Here is a 23425-nt window from a genome sequence, read left to right as displayed (position 1 = left end):
TCCAATCAGAAGTGGCTCTGGCAACAGTCATCATTGTGCGTTTGCACCAGCCAACATGCACCAGCAATTGAATTGTCTACCGATAGGCGTATACCTCAAACACAATTATGCACATAAGCCTGTACTACCCCCATTCTATCTCACCAGTTTTAAGGAAGTGTAAGTGTCCAATGCGACCAAATACAGACGTTTGCAGTGGTTGAAGTGAAAATTTAGAAATGGAGGTATTAAAATGTAATGCGAATGGAAATGAATGGAATGCGATAGTTTTACAAGGAAGGCAGTGGGAGAATATATACACCCCCATTTCAACCACAGGACGTTTGTGTACATCCTCTTATGGACATGTGCAATACAAATTTACGGATTTTACATGTCACACTTACGCCCAACTCAGCATGAGCCCCATTGTTATGAATTGATGAGAAGTAGATGGAAAGTTTGAATTTGAAATATTACAAATATTCTACAATGCTAAAACTAAATTAACTTTATATTCTTAAAAGAGATAGCTGCAGAAATTGTAGAAAAATCAGAAATAATGTTAATGTTCAATGGGGCATACTGAGGTTGTGAAAGCATGTCTACTTGGTCCTCTGTTAGCAAAGAGCAGTGTAGCCTTATCCCCATGCTAGCTGTTAGGAGCCGCGGCGGCCGCGAGCACAGCTGCGACTCACTTCCAGCTCCCTCTGGCGTCCCGGCCGTCTCCATGACGACCGGGACGTCACTTCCGCTATTCGGCCGACCGTTGCCATGACAAAAGCCGAACGCCGAAACTAATTGCCATCACGCCCCAGCAATATGAAACAGCCGGGTGCACGCATCAGAGCCCTCTGACCTATCAGTAGCCTGGGGATTAACTAGTGGCTACCTGGGGGTGCTTTCTAGGGCATGCCTTGATTGGTAGATACCTGTACTTAAAACAGGGAGGGCTTAGCCTCCCTGCCGGTTATAGCGTCCTGTTTCCAGTACTGCTGCCTGCTTCTGAGCTATTGTTTGGTGTTGAACCTTTGGATTGATTACCTGTGTATGACCTATTGCCTGTCCCCAGATTCTGAACAGTTGTCTGTGACCCTGACCCTGCTGGTACCTGACATCTCCTCCGGTGCTCTGTCCAGTCTGCAGATCGCTGGCTTGCCTCTGTTCCGTGTGTTACCTCCTGTACTTGTGCGCAGCCGTGTGAGTATAAACTTATACTACTCTGAGTTTAAGACCTGGGGGCATCTGAGTACCTGTGAGCATAACCAGCCTCTACGGGAAAGGCGTCTGCTAAAGGTGAAGACCTCTTCTACCAGTTCTATGAATTTATGCCGCACTGGTTGTCGTAGCCAGCAGATGATTCTTTACACTCAGAAGCCTTGTACTAAATGGTGCAGTGGAAGGGACTAGCCTTTGCTACAAACAAAATAATCTAAATTGTTCAATTTAAATACAGAATCACAATTATACAATATTAAAAGGATATTTCTGAGCTAGTGTTAAACCATATCACCAACAGCAATGTGGAATTTAGTGTGTAAGGTCACTCATTCACCGATGTGAATGAGTTCTCTGTACAGGGCTGCGGAATCAGTGGCGCTATATAAATAAATGGTGATGATGATGAAGGTCATGGCAATGATTTGTACAGATAAAATCCTATTCAACTAAGATCCAATATGTAATATAACATGCATCATAATATATAATTGTAAAGAAAATAGCATATCTGTAGAATACCATGTCATAGATTCATTGTGAATACCATATTAAATGGATATAAAATGTTTCATTATTAATCTACACACAAATACATTCAGTGGCCACTTTATAAGGTACACCTGCTCATTAATTCAAATATCTAATCAGCCAATCATGTGGCAACAACTCGATGCATAAAAGCATGCAAACATGGTCAAGAGGTAGAGTTGTCGTTCAGACCAAACAACAGAATGGGGAAGAAAGGTTTGAATATTTTAGAAACTAATTTCCTGAGATTTTCACGCACAACAGTCTCTGTTTATAGATGATTGTGAGCAAAACAAAAAAACATCCAGGGAGTGGCTGTTTTGTGGGGTGAAAACACCTTGTTAATGTGAGGGGTCAGAGGAGAATGGCCAGACAGGTTCAAACTGACAGGAAGGCCACAGTAAATTCAAATAGCCATGTGTTACAACAATGGTATGCTGAAGAGCATCACTGAATGCAGTGCAGAACCTTGAAGTGGATGAGCTACAGCAGCAGAAGACCACACCAGGTTCCATTACTGTCAGCTAAGAACAGGAAACTAAAGCTACAGTGGGCACAGGCTCATCAAAACTGGACAGATGAAGATTGAAAAAAACAAAAACATTGCCTGGTGTGACTAATCTCAATTTCTGCTGCAACATGCATATATTAGGGTCAGAATTGGGGTAAACAACATGAATCCATGGATCCTTCCTGCTGTGTCAACGGTACAGGCTGGTGGTTGAGTAATAGTGTGGGAAATGGTTTCTTGGCTCAGATTAGGCCCCTTAATACCAACTGAGCATTGTTGAAATGCCACAGCCTACCTGAGAATTGTTGCTGACCATGTCCATTCCTTTATGGTCCAGTTTACCCATCCTATAATGGCTACATTCAGCAGTATAATGTGCCATTTCACAAAGCACACGTTATCTCAATCTCAAGTTTCACAAATATGACAATGAGTTCAGTGTACTAGAATGGCCTCTACAATCGATAGATTCGATAGATTTCAATCCAGTAGGGCACCATTGGGATGTGGTGGAACTGGAGATTTTCCAGCATGAATGTGCAGCCTGCCACGAAGCATTCAGGCTGTTCTGGATGCATTTTCCTACTGTCTTCAATGTAAAACTATCAAACTCTAGCCACTTACATATTCCATTCCACTACTTCTAAAATTTCCACTTCAACCACTATATATACATACACACACACATGCACACAATGGTCGAGGTGGAAATTTTGAAGTGGAGGCTTGGTAAGTGTTATTAAAAAGCCAGGGGCCAAGTAGCCCCCAGATCTTGGGGATTTTGATAGCACCTCCTTGATAATAAGCGCTTCTACATCCTCGACCTCATCTCTACCTAAGCTACTCCCACCAATCTCATGCCTCTGCCCCCATGCCAGAGTATCCTTGTCTCCACCTCAATCTATCATGGCTGCTGGTGACATTATCCACAACTCCTGGTTCTGTTCTACACTATAACCTCCACTCCCCCCACCCCCACTACTAAGCAACCCATTCTTCCAACCCCTCCAATCTCATCCCTGCTCTCTCCCACCTCCCTTTCTCATGCATTTTGCAACAATAGATCCTACTTCACACCCCCTCCTCTAACCTGCCCTTAACCCATGACCTTCACCCAAACTCACCTCTTATTTTAAGGTCCCTCTGTCCTTTGATGATTAATCATTTCATTACAACATGGTTTACCATACTACCCCTTATCAGGCCTACTCTTTTCCCTTACCAAGGTACCTCCATCACTGTACAACATACTGGTACCAACCTCCCTCCCTATTCCCATTCCTTCCCCTTATCAATCCCCTCGCTCAAAACTCAGCACACCCTTGTGAAACAGCAACCCCTTCAACCTCAAACATCTCTCATATCCCCCCCCCTCCTCTCCTGCGTTCTCTGGAATGCCAGATCAGTCTGTAATAAACTGGCCACCATCAATGAACGAAACATCTCAAACTCCATGCTATCACCGAAACTTGGCTATTCTCAAACACCACCACCTCTCCTGCTGCTCTCTCATTTGGAGGCCTTTCCTTCTCCCATACCTGGGGTCCAGCGAGGTGGTGGTGTAGGTTTCCCACTAGCCCCATGATGCACTTTACAGGAAACTGTGGCTGAATCCTCCCTCTCTCCTTTGAAGTTCACTCCATCCACATTGGCAGCCTATCACAGGTCAGGTCTCCCAATTCCTTCAAAAATTCTCTGCTTAGCTGCTATGTTTCTTCTGGTCTTGTTCCACCTCTGTGGGTCTGCCTTCAACAACCCCCTTCCCTACCTCTAACCCCACCTCATGTAACCTTGGCATTCTATTCTGATCCATAATTCCAAAACAAAAATGTTTGCGCATTACTGAGCACCTCTGAAATAAATCACACTCCCATGCCAACAAATTTATTCTCAGTTCTGCACTCTCTTTCTAAACAGTCCACCTTCAAAATCTCTAATTTCCTCCCAATCCTCCAACCAGTCACCTTTTCACCGCCTTCACATCTCCCCTCACTTTGCCACCCACTTTACCTCCAAAATAGAGTCATTTCACTGTGACCTCTTCTCCTTTCAGACTCCTCTCCACACTCTCACCCCTTCCTCTACCTTTAGCCTAACCACCTTGTCCTTTCCCGTCTCTGTGGATAAAGTCAGTGTCCTCCTTTTCCCCCTCCACCTGTCCTCTATACCTGCTCACCTGTTGCCTGCTCCCACATTAGCCACCTCTTTAACCTATCCCTCTCCTCTGGTACCTGTCTCTTCTCATTAAAGCGCCAATACCCGGACCCCACACCTGTATTACATTATCCAGGCGTGGGGTCCGGGTATTGCCACTTTAAAGCCAGCATTTTCAGTCAGTCCATAGTAATAGACGTCATTTCATAGTGTAGGTGTTTAGTTCATTCGGATTCCACACTGGACGGCGATTTCAAAGTCCGGAAAAACTGCAGGTCTCACATCTGGTAAGTAGTCATTTCAGTACTGTAGGAATTAGAGCCATCGTGATTCCCCTGTCGTTTAAAACGTTGTCGGGGTTCACAGTGATGTTTTAACGTACCCCAACCGCTGCATTGGGGGCAAATTTGTTTGTGACCAAGTGGTGTGTTAGACTGAGCAGAGCCATACCATTGTATACCATTGATGTATCCATGTATTTGATGGGACTGGCTGTATAACACATTTTATAAAGGTTTGGGTAATGTCGTAAAAATCACGGACATTAGCGTTGGTTAGTCCTGAATTAGGACAATGTAAGTCCCCGTAAGTATGAGAATCTTGTATCTACCTGTATTAAACAATGGTTCACACTAGAACACTAATGTTTAATTATCAAAATATGTTACAATTTGTAACTAAGAACTCACAGGCCACCATGTTTTGATATATGTTATATGTGACATATGAAGGTATATATTCTCAGATACTCTAGAAAAATCACACTGTTTAGAACCCGTTACAAGGCCACCTATTGGAAATCCTTTTATATAAAATAAATGTGCAGTATCAAGTTGCTTTCTATGGAAAATCTTTATACACTGAGATGTTTTGCCTTCAATGCATTTCATCATGTGGGCAGGATTTGTTTCTTGAGTACAAGAAAAACATGCAAAAAGTTCTATTACCTTACAGGGCACGCTCCTTATAATGTGTAAACACCAAATGTCCTTTAAACTCAATCTAGGACATGATCCTAACCAAACAGTGTCTAGGCACCACTGAAAATTTTAAAAAAGCACAAATAAAAATCCGTAACATGAAAAAAAACACATTTTATTGCACTTAAGTTATAAGAAAATAAAATTTCTAAGTGAATCAAACCATAGACACAATCCCTTTAAACATTGTTTTCCTCCATCACATCAGGTTGTTACATAACTGTAAAATGAACAAAATGAAATCTGATTGTTTTAAAACCAGACTATAAATAATAAAACAAAAATATAGGATGAGGAGGAAAAATAAAAAAAAGTAAGTCTAAGAAAAAAAAAAAAAAGAAAAAAAAAAAAAAAAAGAATCCAAAAGATCGCATAGGATACAGTGTTAAACCACTTTTCACAGTTCAGCTTGAGTTGTGACTCTTGGAAAATGAGGCAAATTATTTGACAATTGTATGGTTTTGTTTATTTGCACGTGAAGCTTGCACCGCAAAAAAAATAAAAACAACCTCTTTTGCATTCTGCTTCATTTGTCAATTTGCCCCTTTTAACTGTAACAGTTGTTTTCCACCCAAATACTGTCATTTATTGAGCCTGACCAGTAACTTTACTTTCATTTTTTTTTTTTTTTTTTAAACATTTTTGTCAGTTGTGTTATGCAAATTCATTACATTCACCACAGCCTCACAACAAAAAGAAAGTTCCCAACAGAACAGGCTATGACAGCTTTGTTCTATGGAATGTGTTTACATTTTGCTCAAAAACAAGAAAATAAGCTTTGCACACTCTCAAATCTTATTTAATTTTTTTTCTTTGCAAGCAAACTTCACTCTTAACGTCTGAAACTGTCCCACTTACGGCCTCTTAGAGGCACAGTGGATTCAAATTTCAGTGGCAAAAAGTATTTTTCTGTATCCAAACTAGAAGAAATTTGGAATTCAGTCTGGGACTAAAACGTCACAGCAGTAAAATAATAATAAAAAAAAAAATTTGCTTTTTTTTTTTCTCTCCTTTCATTTAGCAGCATAAATATGTTTGGCCACTGGCAATACAGTACAGCTGTGGGACAACAATCCCAATTATAAAGACCTACTGCTAGCACCAGCATCAAGATTTATATCCATCTGAGAACGTAAAGACAAGCTTGCCACCCCAGAGCAACATATGCAATGAAAAGTGTAGATGGAAGCAACAGTAAATAGAGAAACAGAGACTAATACTGTGATTGATTGACATTGGCAATAGTCAGCAAAAAAATAAAATGATAAAACTGTACAAAAAACAATTCACAGTTAATTTTTTAGCATTTTCAAAACCAGAAAATGACTTTGTTGCAACTGCTCTCTTTTAAAGTCAACCAGCAATTTATGAAGTTTTTATCAGGGTCTAGCTTTGAGGACAGTCCACCAAATCTCATGAAGAATCCTGGTACTGTCCAGTGACAAATTGGAGACATTTAGAAATAATTGCACCTGGTTTTTTTTTTTTTTTGTTTGTTTTTTTTTTGAGAGTCCTTTTTTTTTTTTGCAAAAGAAAAAGGTAGCACACGTCAAAACGGGAAGTCCTTTTGTGACAAGATGTCTTCTCATTCACCATATGTAGGTCTATGCATTATGTTGCCCCAAGCTTAGATCCTGTTTCACCGAGGCCAATGGATATTTTTGGATGGAACGACTGGGTAAGAAGGAGGCAGATAAAGGGGGAGTTAGTCAGTCTAGAAATTTGGACAAATTAATTTCCCCAGCCTTCACTTCATGTCCACATCAAAGTCCAGCACCAGCAGCTTTGTCTCCTCAGTCCCATTTCTGCTACCAACGGCACACACAAGCTTTGTGTTGGAAGCTCGAATTCGCCACACCACACCTCCACTTCCACCACTTTCCAATGTGACCAGGTTTCTAATAAATTCACCCGTTTTCAAGTCCCACAGTTTTACAGTCCCATCATCTGAGCTGGTAATTACAAAATTCTTGTTGAACTGTAAACAAGTCACAGCACTTTGATGTTTGTTGGGACCTAAGGAGAAAACATGAGAATAAGTGTTACTTTTCATGAAACCTAAAATAAGTTAACACATCTACATCTGAATAACATTTGTAGTCTATCTCAGGTACTTAGAAATGTTCATAGGTCTGGGCAGGGAAATAGCAAAAATGTAGATAATTATCATAATTATAATCCTGAGTCATCACTGCATATAATTTATACAGATAAGGTTCTATTAAATATGTAAGCAACAGGTTTTACATTCCACAATTGAACGGCTATAAATGTTTGATGAATCTCATGCATCTTCCCCTGCCATAAAATTATTTTAAAGATAAATGTGAATAGCAGACCACAAAAAAATGCATTCAGGAACCTGAATATCAGCAGTTAATCCCTGTATTTATCCAGGGGTTCTTTGCACCTTAGCAGTCCGACTGACTTAATTGGACTGGGAGGCAGCATAAGCTGTCTAGTCAAATAAATCAAGTAAGCGGAATGGTGAGTACTTCCTTTACTAAGAATAGACTCTGAAAGGAAAAAAGACAATGGTGGCTTTTATTTTCCAGCAAACATTTTGCATTCTAACTGAAATGAACTATTTTTACAGTACTTTCAATGATTTTATTCAAGGCATCTGGTATATAAATCTAAATTTGAAACATTGAAAACACTAGTTTCATAGCAGAGACTTATCACTGCGTTTTCTAGAGCATGAACAGATTTGACATCTTCAAAAAAAAATTGCTATTTCATAAATTTAATATATTAACCTTTATTGCATTGTGCTCTTTAGATACAAGAGAAGTGCCACTTAATATGCGTTTTTACTGATATATATAAAATGCTGCATTGTGATCTGTATAAGTTTTGTAGAAAATGAAATATAGCTGCCGATTAACCTACGCGAATTAAGATTATAGATAATGTCATGTCTAGCCAGGATTATTGAATGAATATAGTTTAAATATTAATAAAGACTGAACCTACCTTGCAATGTTTGTAAACACTGTCCTGTCTTTATGTCCCATATTTTAACAGTAGAATCTGCATTTCCAGATACCAGAATGTTGTCCTTTAGTTCCATCCCACTGGTTAACGACTGGTGCCCAGTAAGAGTGTGAATACAATTCCCAGTCTCCACATCCCAGACTCTGATTGAGGTATCCAAAGATCCACTGACAACATGGATGCCATCAAACTGCCATGAAAAAAAGTCATCTGTTTAAGTTACTAATTCTTAACGAAGAATTCAATGAGGCAGATTCATGTCCGGCTACGCACCTTGCCAGCTATTATAATATGGAAATTTCCGCTCATTCTCCCTCGCGTCTCTTTGGGACGCGAGAGAAAATAAGCGGAAATTTCTGTAGACATATTGCATCCCTTCACACCAAACTGAATCTGTCCCTATGAAGCGACAAGCCAGTTAAACAACATCCAATAACAAAAGTGTGAAACCTTGGTTACTCAGACACCGCAATCATAACAGCTTAAGGAAATATATTGAAATATGTTCATAGGGAGCTAATTGGGGACAATCAATCTCCTGGTTGTCTCTAGAAACAATCAGTGAGCTGATGGGAGACTTGTGGAATGACGTGCAGTACACTTCCAGCTATACACTGGAGTATGGATTTAAGCAGGTAATGCTTTAGTACACTATAGTGGCTACACAAAGAACATATTTCAAGCTAAGCTTTTCTTCAAATTGTAAAATGCCTTTTCCTATGAGGGAAACCATCAATATTTTAGAGAGAAATACAATGACATACTGCAAATTTGATATGACAGAGACATCCTTTCATTCTGCTGGAGCCGTACCATGTGATAATAAACTCCCATTAAAGGCATGCAGGCTCCTCTCTATCCAACCCACATAACCAGCTTGTAATCATGAGCGTGCTGTGTGCAGCCCACACCTAGACATTGTATCTTCTACACACACACTTGTTCTTTTAACTTAACAGGACATGTTTATTCACCCAGCATATCAGAGGGATGCCTGGGCTGGCGTCCTTGATGTAATCTTACCAAATAGGGTGGCGTCATACAGATGATCTGAACGCTTGCACTCTCCGGGATTAGAAACTGACCAATTTGTTGTAATGACATACGAAAAGTGTAGCGCTTTTAATTCTCACAGTCTATGCTGAGCACTTAAAAAGATCTTTACGGCAGGGTCTGCTCAAATATAATGTTTTTCAATTGGTGAACACCAATTATATTATGCACGTTGGACACCTGTCCCAAACTGTGCTGCCAGTGTTTCAAAAACCGTTTGTGTGACAACCTCTCCATAGTCATAGCAATGAAGGATTTAGTTTGGGGCGAGAATACTCTGCTCTGTAAATGTGGAGTGAAAAGCGTCTGAAGACACCACCCCTCGCATCCTTGTTTACAAACCCATAATTCAAAATTACATGAACTGTGACGGAGAAGGTTGATGCTGACCTGGTTTTTTTTGCAGAACACAATGTTAATTAGGTTAGAAGCACCCATTTTACAGTAATGAAATATGCAGATAATTAGTGACCTACAAAGGCACAGCCAATCAGGCCATGAACACAGACGTTCCTTATAACCAGAGGGCATGTCTGCAGACAGGATGGAGAGCAAGGAACCAGACAGTAAATGCACATAGTAATGAGCTATGAACAAAGTAAATACAAATAATGGCATTTTATCTTCAAACATTTATAGTTAAAAAGAGATATCTTCCCCAAACAAGTTTTCACCGAAACTATGATTTGTAGGACTAGAAGACAGATAATTTAGATCGGCTGTGTCTTCTTATTTTTATGAAATTGAGAGCAAGGAAAGAAAAAGATTTTACATAGGGCTGATCTTACCTGTAAGGAATAGACTCTGTTTGTGTGGCCTTGCAGTGTGTGTAAACAGGTTTCAGTCTCTGGGTTCCAGACTTTCACCATGAAATCGTATGCCCCGCTAACCACTCTCCGTCCATCGTACTGAACACAGCGGACAGCCGCTACGTGTCCCATAAGAACGTGTAAGCACTGGCCTGTTTCAATGTCCCAAACTCGAAGGGTAGCATCTCGAGATCCGCTAACCACCCTATAGAAGAGGATCAAGAAAATTTAATATAAAGAAATGAAATGTAAAAGAAATATCAGCAACATAGAATCATGTCTTACTGCTAACATATGCATTCTATATTAACAAAATTGATCAGGATAATAAAAACAGGTAGCAATATGTGGAAAAGAATGGGGAAAATGTTGATGTTACACGGATTAAATCAGAATATATATAGCTACAAAGGTAATTTGTACCCTGAGCCAGCAGTATACAGAGACCCAGTGGCGGATCCCGGGGGGTGGGAGGGGGGCGATCACCCCCCCTAGCAGGGGCTTGCTGCCGACAGCTGCACACTGTGCAGGTCCGTTCAGCAGTGACAGTGTGCTGCCCGGCTGCTCTGATTGTGTTTTAAACACAATCAGAGCAGCGGGGCAGCACACTGTCACTGCCGAGCAGACCTGCATATAGTGTGCAGCCGCCGGCAGCCTTAGAAATCAGAAAGGGGCGGGGCCTAAATCGCCTCCCTCCCCCCTAAAATCGCCCCGGGTAAAGCAGTTGTCTAGATCCGCCCCTGTAGAGACCATATGTCACTCTGCCCCCTGCATGAGAACTGATTTCATCAAAGCAAACTAAATTTAACTTGATTAAGAAAGTATAAAACTGTTAATTCAAAAGTAAACAATTTCCTCCAAAATTGTAAATATTAGACTTAAACAAGTGCTTAAATCTATTGCACACAGAACACTAGTTCAGACTTCTGTATATATAGCATGACTACACCACAAAAGTAAGTAAGGGTCAACAGGGACTAGATTTGGCCAGAAAATAAAACAGAAGTATTTATTGATTTTATTTTTTTTTATTATTATTATACATTTCTCCAAAAGACTGACCTTTTTTCATGTAGATGCATGCAGCGCACTGTGGAGGTATGTCCATAAAGAGTGTGTATGCATTCCCCAGTCTCTGCATTCCATACTTTTAATGTCCTATCCGTAGAACCACTGATAATGATGTTATCTCTCATCTGAGATGACCAGACTCCACCCGTATGTCCAACCAGCGTTCGCAGACACTGCAAAGACAACACAGTTTAGTTTCTTGAAAGTTAAACTGAAGACAAGAAGCAGAACATATAAGGCCACTGTTAATCTTAAAATAAATTGGTAAAATGTAAAAAAAAAAATCAATCACAAATGACAGGAAAAAAAAAAATCTGAATAATGGCAAGTAGCTAAAACCTGGACACAAGTTGTAACCATACAGCATAAACATAACCATTTTTGCTAAAGCAATACAATAGGACTACAAAAGTTTGAGTTATAACTTACACAAACTAGGTAAAAATGACTGACAGACTATTGACCACCAACAAAACATGTTTTAAAGGCATCTAAACAGATTGCAATCCTGCCTCTGGGGCTGAATGTTACAAACAAATCTTAACACTGTGATACTACACTAATGTAAATAAATTCTTTATTTTTAGGGTTATTTTGTTTTAAATAGTTTATATTCATAAATAATTCCACACTAGAATGCCATAGTTATATAGAGCACTTTGGTACTAGGAAATACTGTACTGGCTTTGATATTTGTATACACTTGATTCAGAGGCTATAGAGTGCGACATTTAAAAGTTGACATACTCTTTACTGAAAATCTGCTAAAGAGCACACAATACACCACCTGAGGGTAAAACGAGGGTGGTGATATTGAGACCAAAGGTGTAATTGGTGGAGCACTAGACTTTAGTTCGTCCAGAATAAAAGGTAACATGAAAAAAGAGGAATGTGACTATCTCCATATGCTACATGAACTACAGAAACTGCAGAGTAACAAAAACAGCTGCATGGAAAAACCACAGCAAATCTATTTTAAAAAAACAAACAAACAAAAAAAAACAAACAACACCCTACAACACCAAGTCTGCGTATTTTACACCACTTGAATAAAAAAGGGCTTTCAAATGTTTATTTTGGTATTCAAATTGAGAGGGCTGGCTTATCATGTCAAAGTATTGCTTGCATGTTATTATTAAAAGCATTCTGTATTAAATACCAACTCGGCGCATGAGTGGGCACTGATCTCCAGTCAAACCTGCCCACTCACACATTACAGCTGTGTCTTCCAACCTGTTGCCCACCAACATACTATAAAACAGACTTATTTATAACTGAAGGTATAATGGATGGCTGACAAAGATATATTGTGCTATGAGAATCAGTGCAGTTTAATTACTTCACAGTGATCTAGAGCATCAATAGATATATCTGACTGGGTGTGGACAGATATTTGTAGAATGATTCATAGTTCTATTATGGTCATGTAATTCATAGCTAAGTGCGTTCCACAAGGCATGCATTTTTATTCCTTAGATATTTATTTTTCAGACTGAACCATACAGAGATTCCACATTGAAATGACTTAAACTGTGGCAACCCCGTTCCTGGATATCTATATTTACTCAGTAAAGTAAAGGCTTAATTATAATAGTGACTGATATATTTGTTGTAGGGTCCCCCGTAAAGGACCACAAAATCTGGGTAACAGAGATAGTGTCAGAAACTGAACAGTATCAGACATGTGATCCATGCAGGGAAAGCAGTTTTCATGTGCATAACAGACTTTGCAGGGAATCGCACTAAGCATAACATATTTGATAAGATGGACAAAATATTGACCCAACACTAATGAACCAGAAAAAGCACAGAAATGATGTAAACAGAACATATCAGTGTGTTCAACAGATAGGAGATGCAGTATAACCCACACAAACTCTAAGCTAGTACCAATGGTAAAAAAGCCATTGGGGCCAGTTCATGCTACAATGTATAGGTGTATAAATAGCCTATTAGTTTAGGAGGTGCCAGTTTTGCATCTATGGGTGACGATGGACGCACGTGTTCCCTGGCTCCTGAATTCTGCATTATCCACCTCGATTTATCATTTACTGTGTGGTACAGTCATTCAATTTATACTGGCTTAACACATCTTCTATACAAGCACATAAAGCACTGGAACTGCATTCAGTATTCTTTATTAATAGTTATATTGTATTGAACATGGCTCTATAGTCTTATAGTTTGCAGATGAAGTGAATACAGTTGTTTATTCTATTCAACTGAGCTTTATGCCAGCTGGACCAACTTCTGGCCTCCTCTCATCTTTGATAATTACCTCTCACTGCTGCACACCTGATAACCACAGGCCACAACGTCCCCATGGAATCCCCATTCCCTACCATGCCTGACCAGCCTTCAAATCCTAAAACACTCTTGGGTTTACCTTAAATTGTATCTATTAAATGTGGCACTTGCCAAAGGGAAGGTCAGTTTACTTAGATTAAAGACTCAGGGTGTTATTAACACACACAAGTATTGTTTAATTCGATTTAAGAAATTAAGCTTTTTTTATATTGTCTTTAGAGGATCAATAATGACTCCAATCTCAAATAGCATGAACAGCTTGAACTTTCCTCCAATGAAAACATTCACAATATGTGTTCTCTCTTATGGGAAAAGTCTGTGCTGAAGAATGTGGACAGGCAGGGAGTGGCCGCGCAGATTTATCTCCTCAAGGCACTTACTACAGGCCACCCAAACCTCTTCACTATGCTTTCAGAGCTTCAGGCTTTCAAAAGTTAGAAGAGAAGCTTTCTGGAGCATGCTTTTCTAGCAGCGTATTCGGTTATTTGTAAAGTAAAAAACAAATAAAGTACACAATCTGCATATAATATTAAATTAGAACACAGAACAATGCCCTTATCCACATAAAGGGCTGGCAATTATTACCTTTTTGCAAGAGATTCTAATTACATCCTTTAATGATACATAGTACGTTTAAAACTGCCCACTCATATTCTACTTAGTGCCCCAAGTTACCATATTATACACACAATTTATTGGAGTACTGCCTGGAAATGTCTAGAATTCCAAATCGCTAAGTGCCCCCCTCCAATATTCAAACACACTCAATAACCAAATCCTTCACAGTGTTCAGGCATAAACCCTGTTTAAGAGCATACAAGTTAAAAGCAAAATAGACCTGTTACCCCTGTCAGCCACAACTACAACACTAATGGGCGCAAATGGCAGACGATTTCCTCCCCCAATAAACCAGAAGGGTCGTCTTAGCTACGGCTTCAAAACAGTAGGAAAATTATATGGAATACAGTTTGATTGCTGGAGGCTCTTAATATTGGATGTCAGGTTTGAGGCATCACATGACAAGACTTAATTAAGCTAGGGCATCTAGTGAAATCAATTTTGCATCACTGCTTTCAAGAAGGCCATAAACACACATCATTAAAAGACGGATTTCCAAATCAGTCATAAACATAGAAAGGCCTATATGTCAGTGCATTACACATAACAAGTTCCCCCACTTCACCCACAATTTTTTTTCTGAACCTATAAAACATATCAGCGAGTTAACAAAAACACAGCAGCAGTTTAGTATAAAGACAGTATAATAAAGATGAAGAAACGTACCTTGCCAGTAACTGCTGACCATACTTTTAAAGTGTTGTCATCAGAACCACTAACTATTCGGTTACCACAAAACTGGAGGCATGTTATCACATGATCATCGTGACCTTTTAGCACCTATTTTAAGAAAATAAAGCTATTTAAGAATGTGGTTGTTGTAGGAGTCTTTCAACAATTCTTTCTAAAATAGGGACTGAAAAACAAACGCTACTTTAGTATCTAAATTCAACATTAACTACCAGAACATACACTTATTATCCACATATTAATATTTTCATTGCACATGGTGTTGCCCTTAATTTCTATAGAGCACCCAAGTTGTCGCCGTCTTTCCACTGTCCTGCCACTGACATGTTGCAAAATTTATTTATTTTTTATAACAATCAGGACCAAAATAAAGGATGTATAGAAGATTTGAGATTGGATTTTTATAATTGTTTAAGATTCTTTAAAAAGGACACTGGAAAAATCGAGGGATACTTGATATCGGAGAACTGAGCCATGTATCTCTAATGTACAATAAAAGGCACAGGACTCCAAAGAGAGCTGTGGGAGATGTTTTATCGGACTAGCAAGACTGCTGCAGATGGTGCCATACAATGAGCACCAAACTGCTTATACTGTAGACCAGCAGCTATAAAGCCTAAGGTATGGGATAACGTACAGTTTGTTTAATTCTATCACATCCTATAGACTTGCTCAGGTTCACCTTAATTCTACCAATTTGCTTGTGAGGCAGTTTTGGCCTAGAATTAGACAGTGACTGTAGCCATTTGTTAGCTTGTATATTTATAGTCACTCTACGGTGGCCACAAGTGTTCTATATATCAGCTATGTCTGAAACGTAATACATGCCAGCACAACACTGGGACAATGAACAATGGCCAGATGCCTGGCCAACCATTCCTTCAACTAATTACCTTCTCCATACCTGCTGTCTCTGTATATATATTATAATATAATATGTAATAGAGAGAAGTATGGGTTGTATTAGAAGAAGCTTATGTGTACATATACTACTGATTGGAAGTTTTTAAAACGTGAATAAAATAGGAGTGAAAAACTAAAACACAAGCAGAGGTCTAAAAAAATGAAATAGCGATGTTGTATTACATCCTAGTATTCATACCTTACTATCTGAGCACCATATTTAATTTTAAGAAAAACACAGAAAACAACGGGTCACATTACCTTTGGGGATTTTAGTTCACCTCGTCGCCAGTTTGTATCAATTCTGTGCTGTCTAATATATGCACTTTTCCATGGACTGTGCATGAAGCCTGGTTTTAACACTTTCCTTCTCTTTATATGCAAAGGTTCATCAATACCTAAATGCAGATACATAGGAACATTCCATAAAGAAGCCAGAATTATGATTCACAAATCAAGAAATTGTTTGAAAATCCAATTATAAAAGACAATTATCGGACAGGAATAACATTCTCACCATCTTCTTTGCATTTTTCTCGCCACAAAAGGTTGTCTTCAGCCAGGATGCGCCAGTACCGACAAGTCTGTGCTGCTTGGAGGAGGTCCTTGGGTTCAAGAAACGAGAGAACGTACAACGCCAACTGGAAAACAGATGAGGATATTTTGGTAATTGCATTAAAATCAAAACAACTGAAGAGACATCTAAGAAAACAACTTAATGCAGTTCACCAGTTTGGTTACCCAAGTTTTGATAACATGCTTATTTTGTTCCTTAACTCCACGGCAAGGGTCTTCCATTTACTACAAAGAAAAAATGAGCAAATACAAAACTAACCATATAAATCTCAAATGGTGAAGTTTGCAGAATCTAGTAGCATCTGCACTTCATAAACCTATTTTTACAGCAGTCCAGTCCTATGGATGACCTTTATAAATCTGTTTGAATAGCAGAGAGAAGGAACCGGTGGCGAATTGCTAAAGCTGCTGAAGGTGACATGACGAGAGGTAAACAATAACTAGGAGGAATAGGTTACCCCAGTGGATTACAAACTTTTTCAGTTCAAGGCACCCTTAGGGTCTCCAAAATTATTTCAAGGCACCCCTAAGCCAAAATTACCTAGTAGTCCCCCGCCTTGCTTACCACTGGCCCTGGCACCCCTGTGAGATCTCCAAGGCACCCCAGGGAGCCTAGGCACACAGTTTGGGAACCACTGGGTTACCCCCTTAAACTAATCTATGTAATTTGAATACACTAAACAATAATGAGTTGCCTGCCCTTTAGGCAGCCTCAATCTTTTTTGGTGTACAGCCCTACAAGTATGGAATACTATTGTGTGAGATGGTGACAATTCTATCGGGAGATATCATTTTGGAATGTTTTTAATTTGTTCAGCAGATGCAGTTTTGATGACCGTTTAAATAATGTTGTGGTTTCTGTGACTGATGCACCTGCAATTCAGGCGCTCAGTGTTCATCCTCTTTCATCATCTATTCACTCATTTATGTTGCTTTATAATCTCACATTAAAATGAAGTCTCATTAATAGGAGAAACATACTTTGAAATTAATCTGAAATACACTTCTAGAATCCTTCTACATTGCAGATTTACTTGAAATAGATGTCCACATATATTAAAATCATCCATCATTCCCCATCCCACCTATATCTGATAAAAGCCTGCACAAATCAAAAGCCAAATGTGATCTTGCCCATTACAGGTCTGTCCTTCGCATTGTTCCTCTCTGTTTTTGACTTGATTGTTTAAACATCTCCAAGTTGTACACACACCACTATCTATATTGCTGTATGGTGCGGTGCCAGATTGGGAACAACAGCTGGCTCTGGTAAATGAGACACATCAAATCAGGGAGGAAATGACTTATTTTAAGTGTATTTCTCTAAAGACAAGATCTTCCAAAGGATTAAATTAAACCTCCCCTCTCATTACTATGTTCACAGTGAGCGCACACATGGAAAAGAACCATGATTTTGCCATGAATCGTGGTTCTATCTGAAGGTTTTAGTATTTATGTAGGAAACCGGTAATGTGTAGCAGCTACTGAAATATTTTAAGTACTTGGAGAAGAATATATATATATATATATATATATATATATATATATATATATATATATATATATATATATATATATATATATATAGTTAGGCAAATGATCCTGTGAACCAGTAAGTGTACATGTCATGCAGGTGCAGTTCTATGTAGCTAAAGTTACAAAAGAGGAGTTCAAAGATGTATTAGTCATCACTATACAAAGTAGTTATATATACATGATAAGAAATCAGATGGTGTGCAGCATCCCTGCCTCATATATCCAATGTCATGAAGGGAAGGAATAGGTCACATGTGTTCCTGGGGTGCAGAAGTATATTTGGTATAGTGAAACAAAATTGGGATATGATGTTTTGCAAACTGAGAATGCAACTCTGGCTCATTTGCTTTCACATTGGGCAGTCACTTGCTGAGCATTGCAATCCTGTTGCTCAGAGCAGGCAAAAAGGCAACATGGAGATCATTTTCTTCTTTGTTGTTTAGATGATCATATCTTAAAAAATATTTACATAGTTGTAAAGAGTGTAAAATGACCTAAAAAGTCACTTAAAAGGGAAGGGAAAAGTATATATGAATGCATGTGTATTACTGAGCTGAGCAATATACATGAAATATCTGGGGGGGTATTCAATTGTTGACGTTAACGCGCTAAAAAAAAACAAAAAAACGAGCGCTCTAAAAATATTAGCGTTAATACGGTAATTACTCGCTAAATTTCATCTCGCAGCATGAAATTCAGTAAACTACCGTATTAACGGTATTTACGCGCATATTACCGTATTAACGCTAATATTTTTAGAGCGCTCGTTTTTTTTGTTTTAGCGCGTTAAAAGCAACAACTGAATACCCCCCCTGGAGTTGTGTCCACGATTCTTTCAGCAAGTTGCCATGTTAGACGGGAAGTGCTTCTCCAAACAAACAAGCAAAAAGTGACTGACAATGTGTATTGTTGGATCAGACACAGGGACAGGGCCTGTGAAATCAGTCTCAGCTTTTTGACCTATAATATGCCACCAGGACACTGTCCTAACCACGAGTGAAGGAGCTGCAGCGGTCTGGAAGGTAATGCTGCAGTGGCATGACAGGCTAACATGCCAATTTTGAGGTTCAGTGTTCCTGCATGGCTTCTAATAGGATTTCAGTATCAGCCTTATAACACAATAACAAGGGATAATATGACTGTCATCTGGGTGCTAACTGTACTTTAATCATGACTACTTCCGTAAACAGCACAGCATTAGGAAGCAAGATCAAAAACCTGCTCAGTCCATTAATAATTCTCTTTGAGGATATGTAATGCTTAAAAAAAAATTAAAAAAAATAGAAGAGTGCTGGCTTTTATATTTTATGTTATCCATCATCATACTAAGATGTGGGATGAAATGAAGAAAAGATATTTTAATACAACTGTAGTGTCCTGCAAACTCTAATGAATACAATATTGGGAGACTAATATGCCTTGTGCGAAAAGAAGTCCATAAGTCTGCTGCTGCTGTATAAGAAGCCTGCAATGCAGTGTGGATCAATGTGCTGTGTGTGGGGAGAGGCTGTAGAATGAATCACAGCTCCACATTGCAGCAATGCTGGATAATATGCAGCTGAATATCTAGTAAACAAAACACAGAAGCCTAAACAACAGTAACATTAATTGCATCAATGGACATGCACACTCAACTACACATGTACCAAAAAGGTCACTCAGGACATGCCGCAATTGTGAAATCACTGTCGCCTATAAGGGAATATTAATTTATTAATAACAGTACAAAGTCATGAAAAAGGTTTGGCTCCCATCGCTCTTGAACGGCTAAACAACAGCACAAGTGACTTTGTCAATCGTCACAACTAGTGTATTGAAAGTAATAGGTGGAAGATAAGGGGGTTTAAACATGCAGCGATGCCCTCTAACGGATGAGAAATCTCACCTCTTTAGGCAGTAATGAAATAAAGTCACGTTGAAACTGGGGCTCAATAACTTGCATCATATGCTTTACTTGAGTGGGCTCACAACTGTCAATAAGTTCATCTAGAGCCAGCAGCTTTTCTGGTCCACTCCAGCTCTGTGAAGGGAAAAAAGGAATACATTAGAACAGGAATACACTGTCATCTCCAATCATTGTACAGCTATACTGCCAACATACATGGTGCTCAAAAGTTACATAAAAGCTCATAGGCTCCAGACTGTCCAGGATTAAGGTTAATAAAACATATTGATATAATAAAACAAGAAAATAAATGTTGTGTGACCTTGAAGAGATACAGATATGTTTATACAAAGATACCATGTGCTCATTTCCGGGTACTACGGTACATGAACACGACTAATTTTCCTGCTCACATTCATGGGGTGGAGGGGGGTGAGGAAATCAGTCAAAGTACATGCCACGGAGTGGTATCACAGCCGTTCCAGAGGCACTAAGCGGCATATCACCAGGAATGGAATTACTCCTTAATGCTGATTTCCTTTTGGTTTTACTTTGATTATCAGGCATTGTTAGTACTGAAAAAAATACAAAACAAACCTAAAAAAGGGAAAACCAATCTCCAGCTAAAACTAGGTAAACTGACTGGTCAAACATTGCTGATCCATAAATGCCAGTATTCACAGTCAGCTTAGCCTATACTGCCTATCCTTATTTCAGCCAACTATATGATACTTCTAATCAATGTAAATCCTACAACAAGGCTTCTAATAATTTGCTTCGTTATAAGAGTCATGACTATACAATATAACTATCAGGAAGAGGTTTTTGTTTTTCAAATATTGGGGTTTTTAAATATTGGATCCCTATCTGATGAAGAAATGGTTTGGAAACTATGTGGTAATAAATAGTGTCTGCAGTGTGATGGAACATAACCTGTTGATTTATACACTTTATCTCTGATCAAACTTTAGTCACCCTCATGGATAGCATAGAATTACCATTATAAAAAAAACAAATTACCTTGTAGATTCATGGTAATTTGGTCATTGATCAAAGTAATGTGATTTATTTTTAAAGAAGAGCAGTAGGTTAATACCATTTGAAAATACCAAGGACCTCCCAACACAGTAAAAGTAATTTGTCACTTCAGAAAAAGTAACATTTTGTGCACCATACAAATTGATTTAAATTTAAAGATCCTGAAGTGTATTACGGTTTAATTACAAATTCCTTATGAAATCACACTTCAGCTACTGAGTAATAGTAAAAAGACTTTACATTAAAAGAAGATTTTGTATGATGGCTGGTGCAAAGTATAGGAGTAAACAAACCACTGAAAAATACTACTGACATCATGCACCAAAGCCACACTATTATATAGTCATACTATACAAGGCACAAGTAAAACACAAACCCTTGCTATACACAACAGATTACATCCAATAGTTTGTGGAGTAAATGTACAGTACGCTTTTATCCTTAATGTGGGCTTGATTTGTATGATGGGATGAGGGTGGGGAAGAAATTACACTTTACGTCCAATATTCAATATGATGTATAGTAATAGTATAGCTCTCAGAAATCAAATAGGACTAGTGTCCTTGTTACAATCAGAAATTGCAAAAGACAAACCAAACTATTTTTATCCAAGCAGAATTAAGCGTGCAAATTATAGCTTAATATTTTCTGCCTTTTTTATTAGTCAAACTGTGGCATTTAGAAATACACCTACTAATAAACATTGGAAGATGACAGATTGTCCCAGAGGCCATTTTATTGTCACGGGGTCCCAGAAGCATTTCTTCATAGAGCAAAAACAATAAAGAGAAAGATAAACAGGAGCTTCTTGGAAGCCTTTTATTGGTTTTATAAGAAGATCAGCTTATGTAATGAAAACCATTTGAAGCTTTATTATGAAAGAACTAAGAGGCTGGTGCACAATCAACAGGATGTATAAAATGCCTCCTCCTGCCAGAGAAGTCACTCAAAAATAACAACTGTCTACCTGACCTGCACATTTCACCCTTTCCATTGGAACACCAGGGGCTATGGATTAACACAATCAACCTCATGCATTCTATAGGCTAAACCAGTGTTGGTTAACCTGTGACACTCCAGATGTTGTGAAACTACAAGTCCCAGCATGCTTTGCCAATATATAGCAGGTTGTTGCTGGAAAGGTATGCTGGGACTTGTAGTTTCAACCACACCTGGAGTGTCACAGGTTAGCCAACACTGGGCTAAACCATAAACAGTAACACATTGAGCAAAATAAATGGAATGATTAGGAGCGTAATGTAATACATCACTACCCATCCATTAGTAAGATAAATATAGAAACAGAGCAGTAATACAGCATAAACATGGGAGTATAACACACCTCTGGGCAAGACTACAATGTATCATCCATTTAGAGGGCTAAGTCACATTATAACAAACTTCTGAATACAAACCATAAACACAATATACAAGCTGCCTGGTGTAAAGGGATAAAGTCTGCACCCAGTTGTAACATCTAAAACAACTGTCTGTATATGACACAAACAGTAAACCCCGAATGAGCAGGTCTCATGAACATTATAGTCATTTGTATGAAATTCATTAATAAAATGTCACATATGGGATCTGTAACCACTAAATATCATAAATAGGACAAAGAAATGAAACCACCACATGATACCTCCCAGACATATTGCCACTGTAAATCACATCTATATAGAAGACCATATCACACTGGATAAGCATAAAAGTACACTCACTTTGGAAGTAGTAATACAAACACAAATAGTAAATACACAATAGGGAAAAAAATACTAGAGTAATAAGTAAAAACACAACACTCCCACAGAAAAGGGCGGCAAGTATAATACTATAACCACAATATAAACACTTGCCTGGCCACCATACAGATTCAATAAAAACTCAAAATAATGCAAGTTCATTGTGTTTAAATTCCTTCATCTTTCCTACAGTTTTCTGTCTTGGGGGACTAGTATGTCATGAATTGAATATAGGCTAGGAAAAAAAGTATGCAAATTTACAAACGCAGTCAAGACAGCCAACGTGTTCAAAGGGCTTTTTTTTTTTTTTTAAAGTAGTTATTGCTAAAACAGCCAACATGGAGCAACCCCAGTAACATAGGAAGAGTCCAACATACATAAAAATTTTAGTTTTTACATGCAAAAGGTTTTCTATTTCCATTGCTTTACTATCCTCTCTCCTTTCAAAGATGACCACCAACCCTACAGGATAGTAGAAGCCCATGAATTTCTAATATTGATGAAAATATATGGAAGAGTAGTGACAGTTGAACAAAAATAGAAATAAATAGGCAATCTTTTTGCCCGGTATCAGAAGGAACAAACTTGTTTAAAGAGCACAACATTAGGTAAATGAACAGACTTCCCTGCACAGAAAGATTAATAACAGAGAATGTTCCACGTCTGCTGCATATGAGCTCTGAAGTGGTTTAATATGTTATGCAAACACAGATACAAAGGGAAGGGAACATAAACACTAATAAAGGGTGAGCTGGTCTAGGTGCAGCTTTGTGGCTTGTGAAATATAAAGGTAGGAGATGAAAACTAAACACTACTGACAGATGGGA

The 23425-nt window shown here is 38.6% G+C and overlaps 1 protein-coding gene across 4 annotated transcripts in view; it reads right to left on the bottom strand.

The window, feature by feature from the left end:
- Positions 1 to 5474: 5474 nt before the first annotated feature.
- The window catches only part of FBXW7 (F-box and WD repeat domain containing 7), a 154012-nt gene continuing 136061 nt past the window's right edge, over positions 5475 to 23425 (bottom strand). For all 4 annotated transcript variants that reach the window (XM_075198738.1, XM_075198746.1, XM_075198763.1 and 1 more), the window contains 8 exons: positions 19819 to 19953; positions 16339 to 16462; positions 16083 to 16219; positions 14895 to 15008; positions 11295 to 11476; positions 10212 to 10437; positions 8350 to 8560; positions 5475 to 7389 (listed from right to left, as the gene is read on the bottom strand). In XM_075198738.1, coding sequence (XP_075054839.1) covers positions 7121 to 7389; positions 8350 to 8560; positions 10212 to 10437; positions 11295 to 11476; positions 14895 to 15008; positions 16083 to 16219; positions 16339 to 16462; positions 19819 to 19953 — 1398 coding nt within the window. In that variant the 3' untranslated portion in view covers positions 5475 to 7120. The remainder of the gene's footprint in view (positions 7390 to 8349; positions 8561 to 10211; positions 10438 to 11294; positions 11477 to 14894; positions 15009 to 16082; positions 16220 to 16338; positions 16463 to 19818; positions 19954 to 23425) is intronic.

Source organism: Mixophyes fleayi, chromosome 1 (genome assembly GCF_038048845.1).
Source record: "Mixophyes fleayi isolate aMixFle1 chromosome 1, aMixFle1.hap1, whole genome shotgun sequence".
Lineage (NCBI taxonomy): Eukaryota > Metazoa > Chordata > Amphibia > Anura > Limnodynastidae > Mixophyes > Mixophyes fleayi.
The sequence above is the reverse complement of the archived record's forward strand: the minus strand, read 5'-3'. Positions and strand labels throughout refer to the sequence as shown.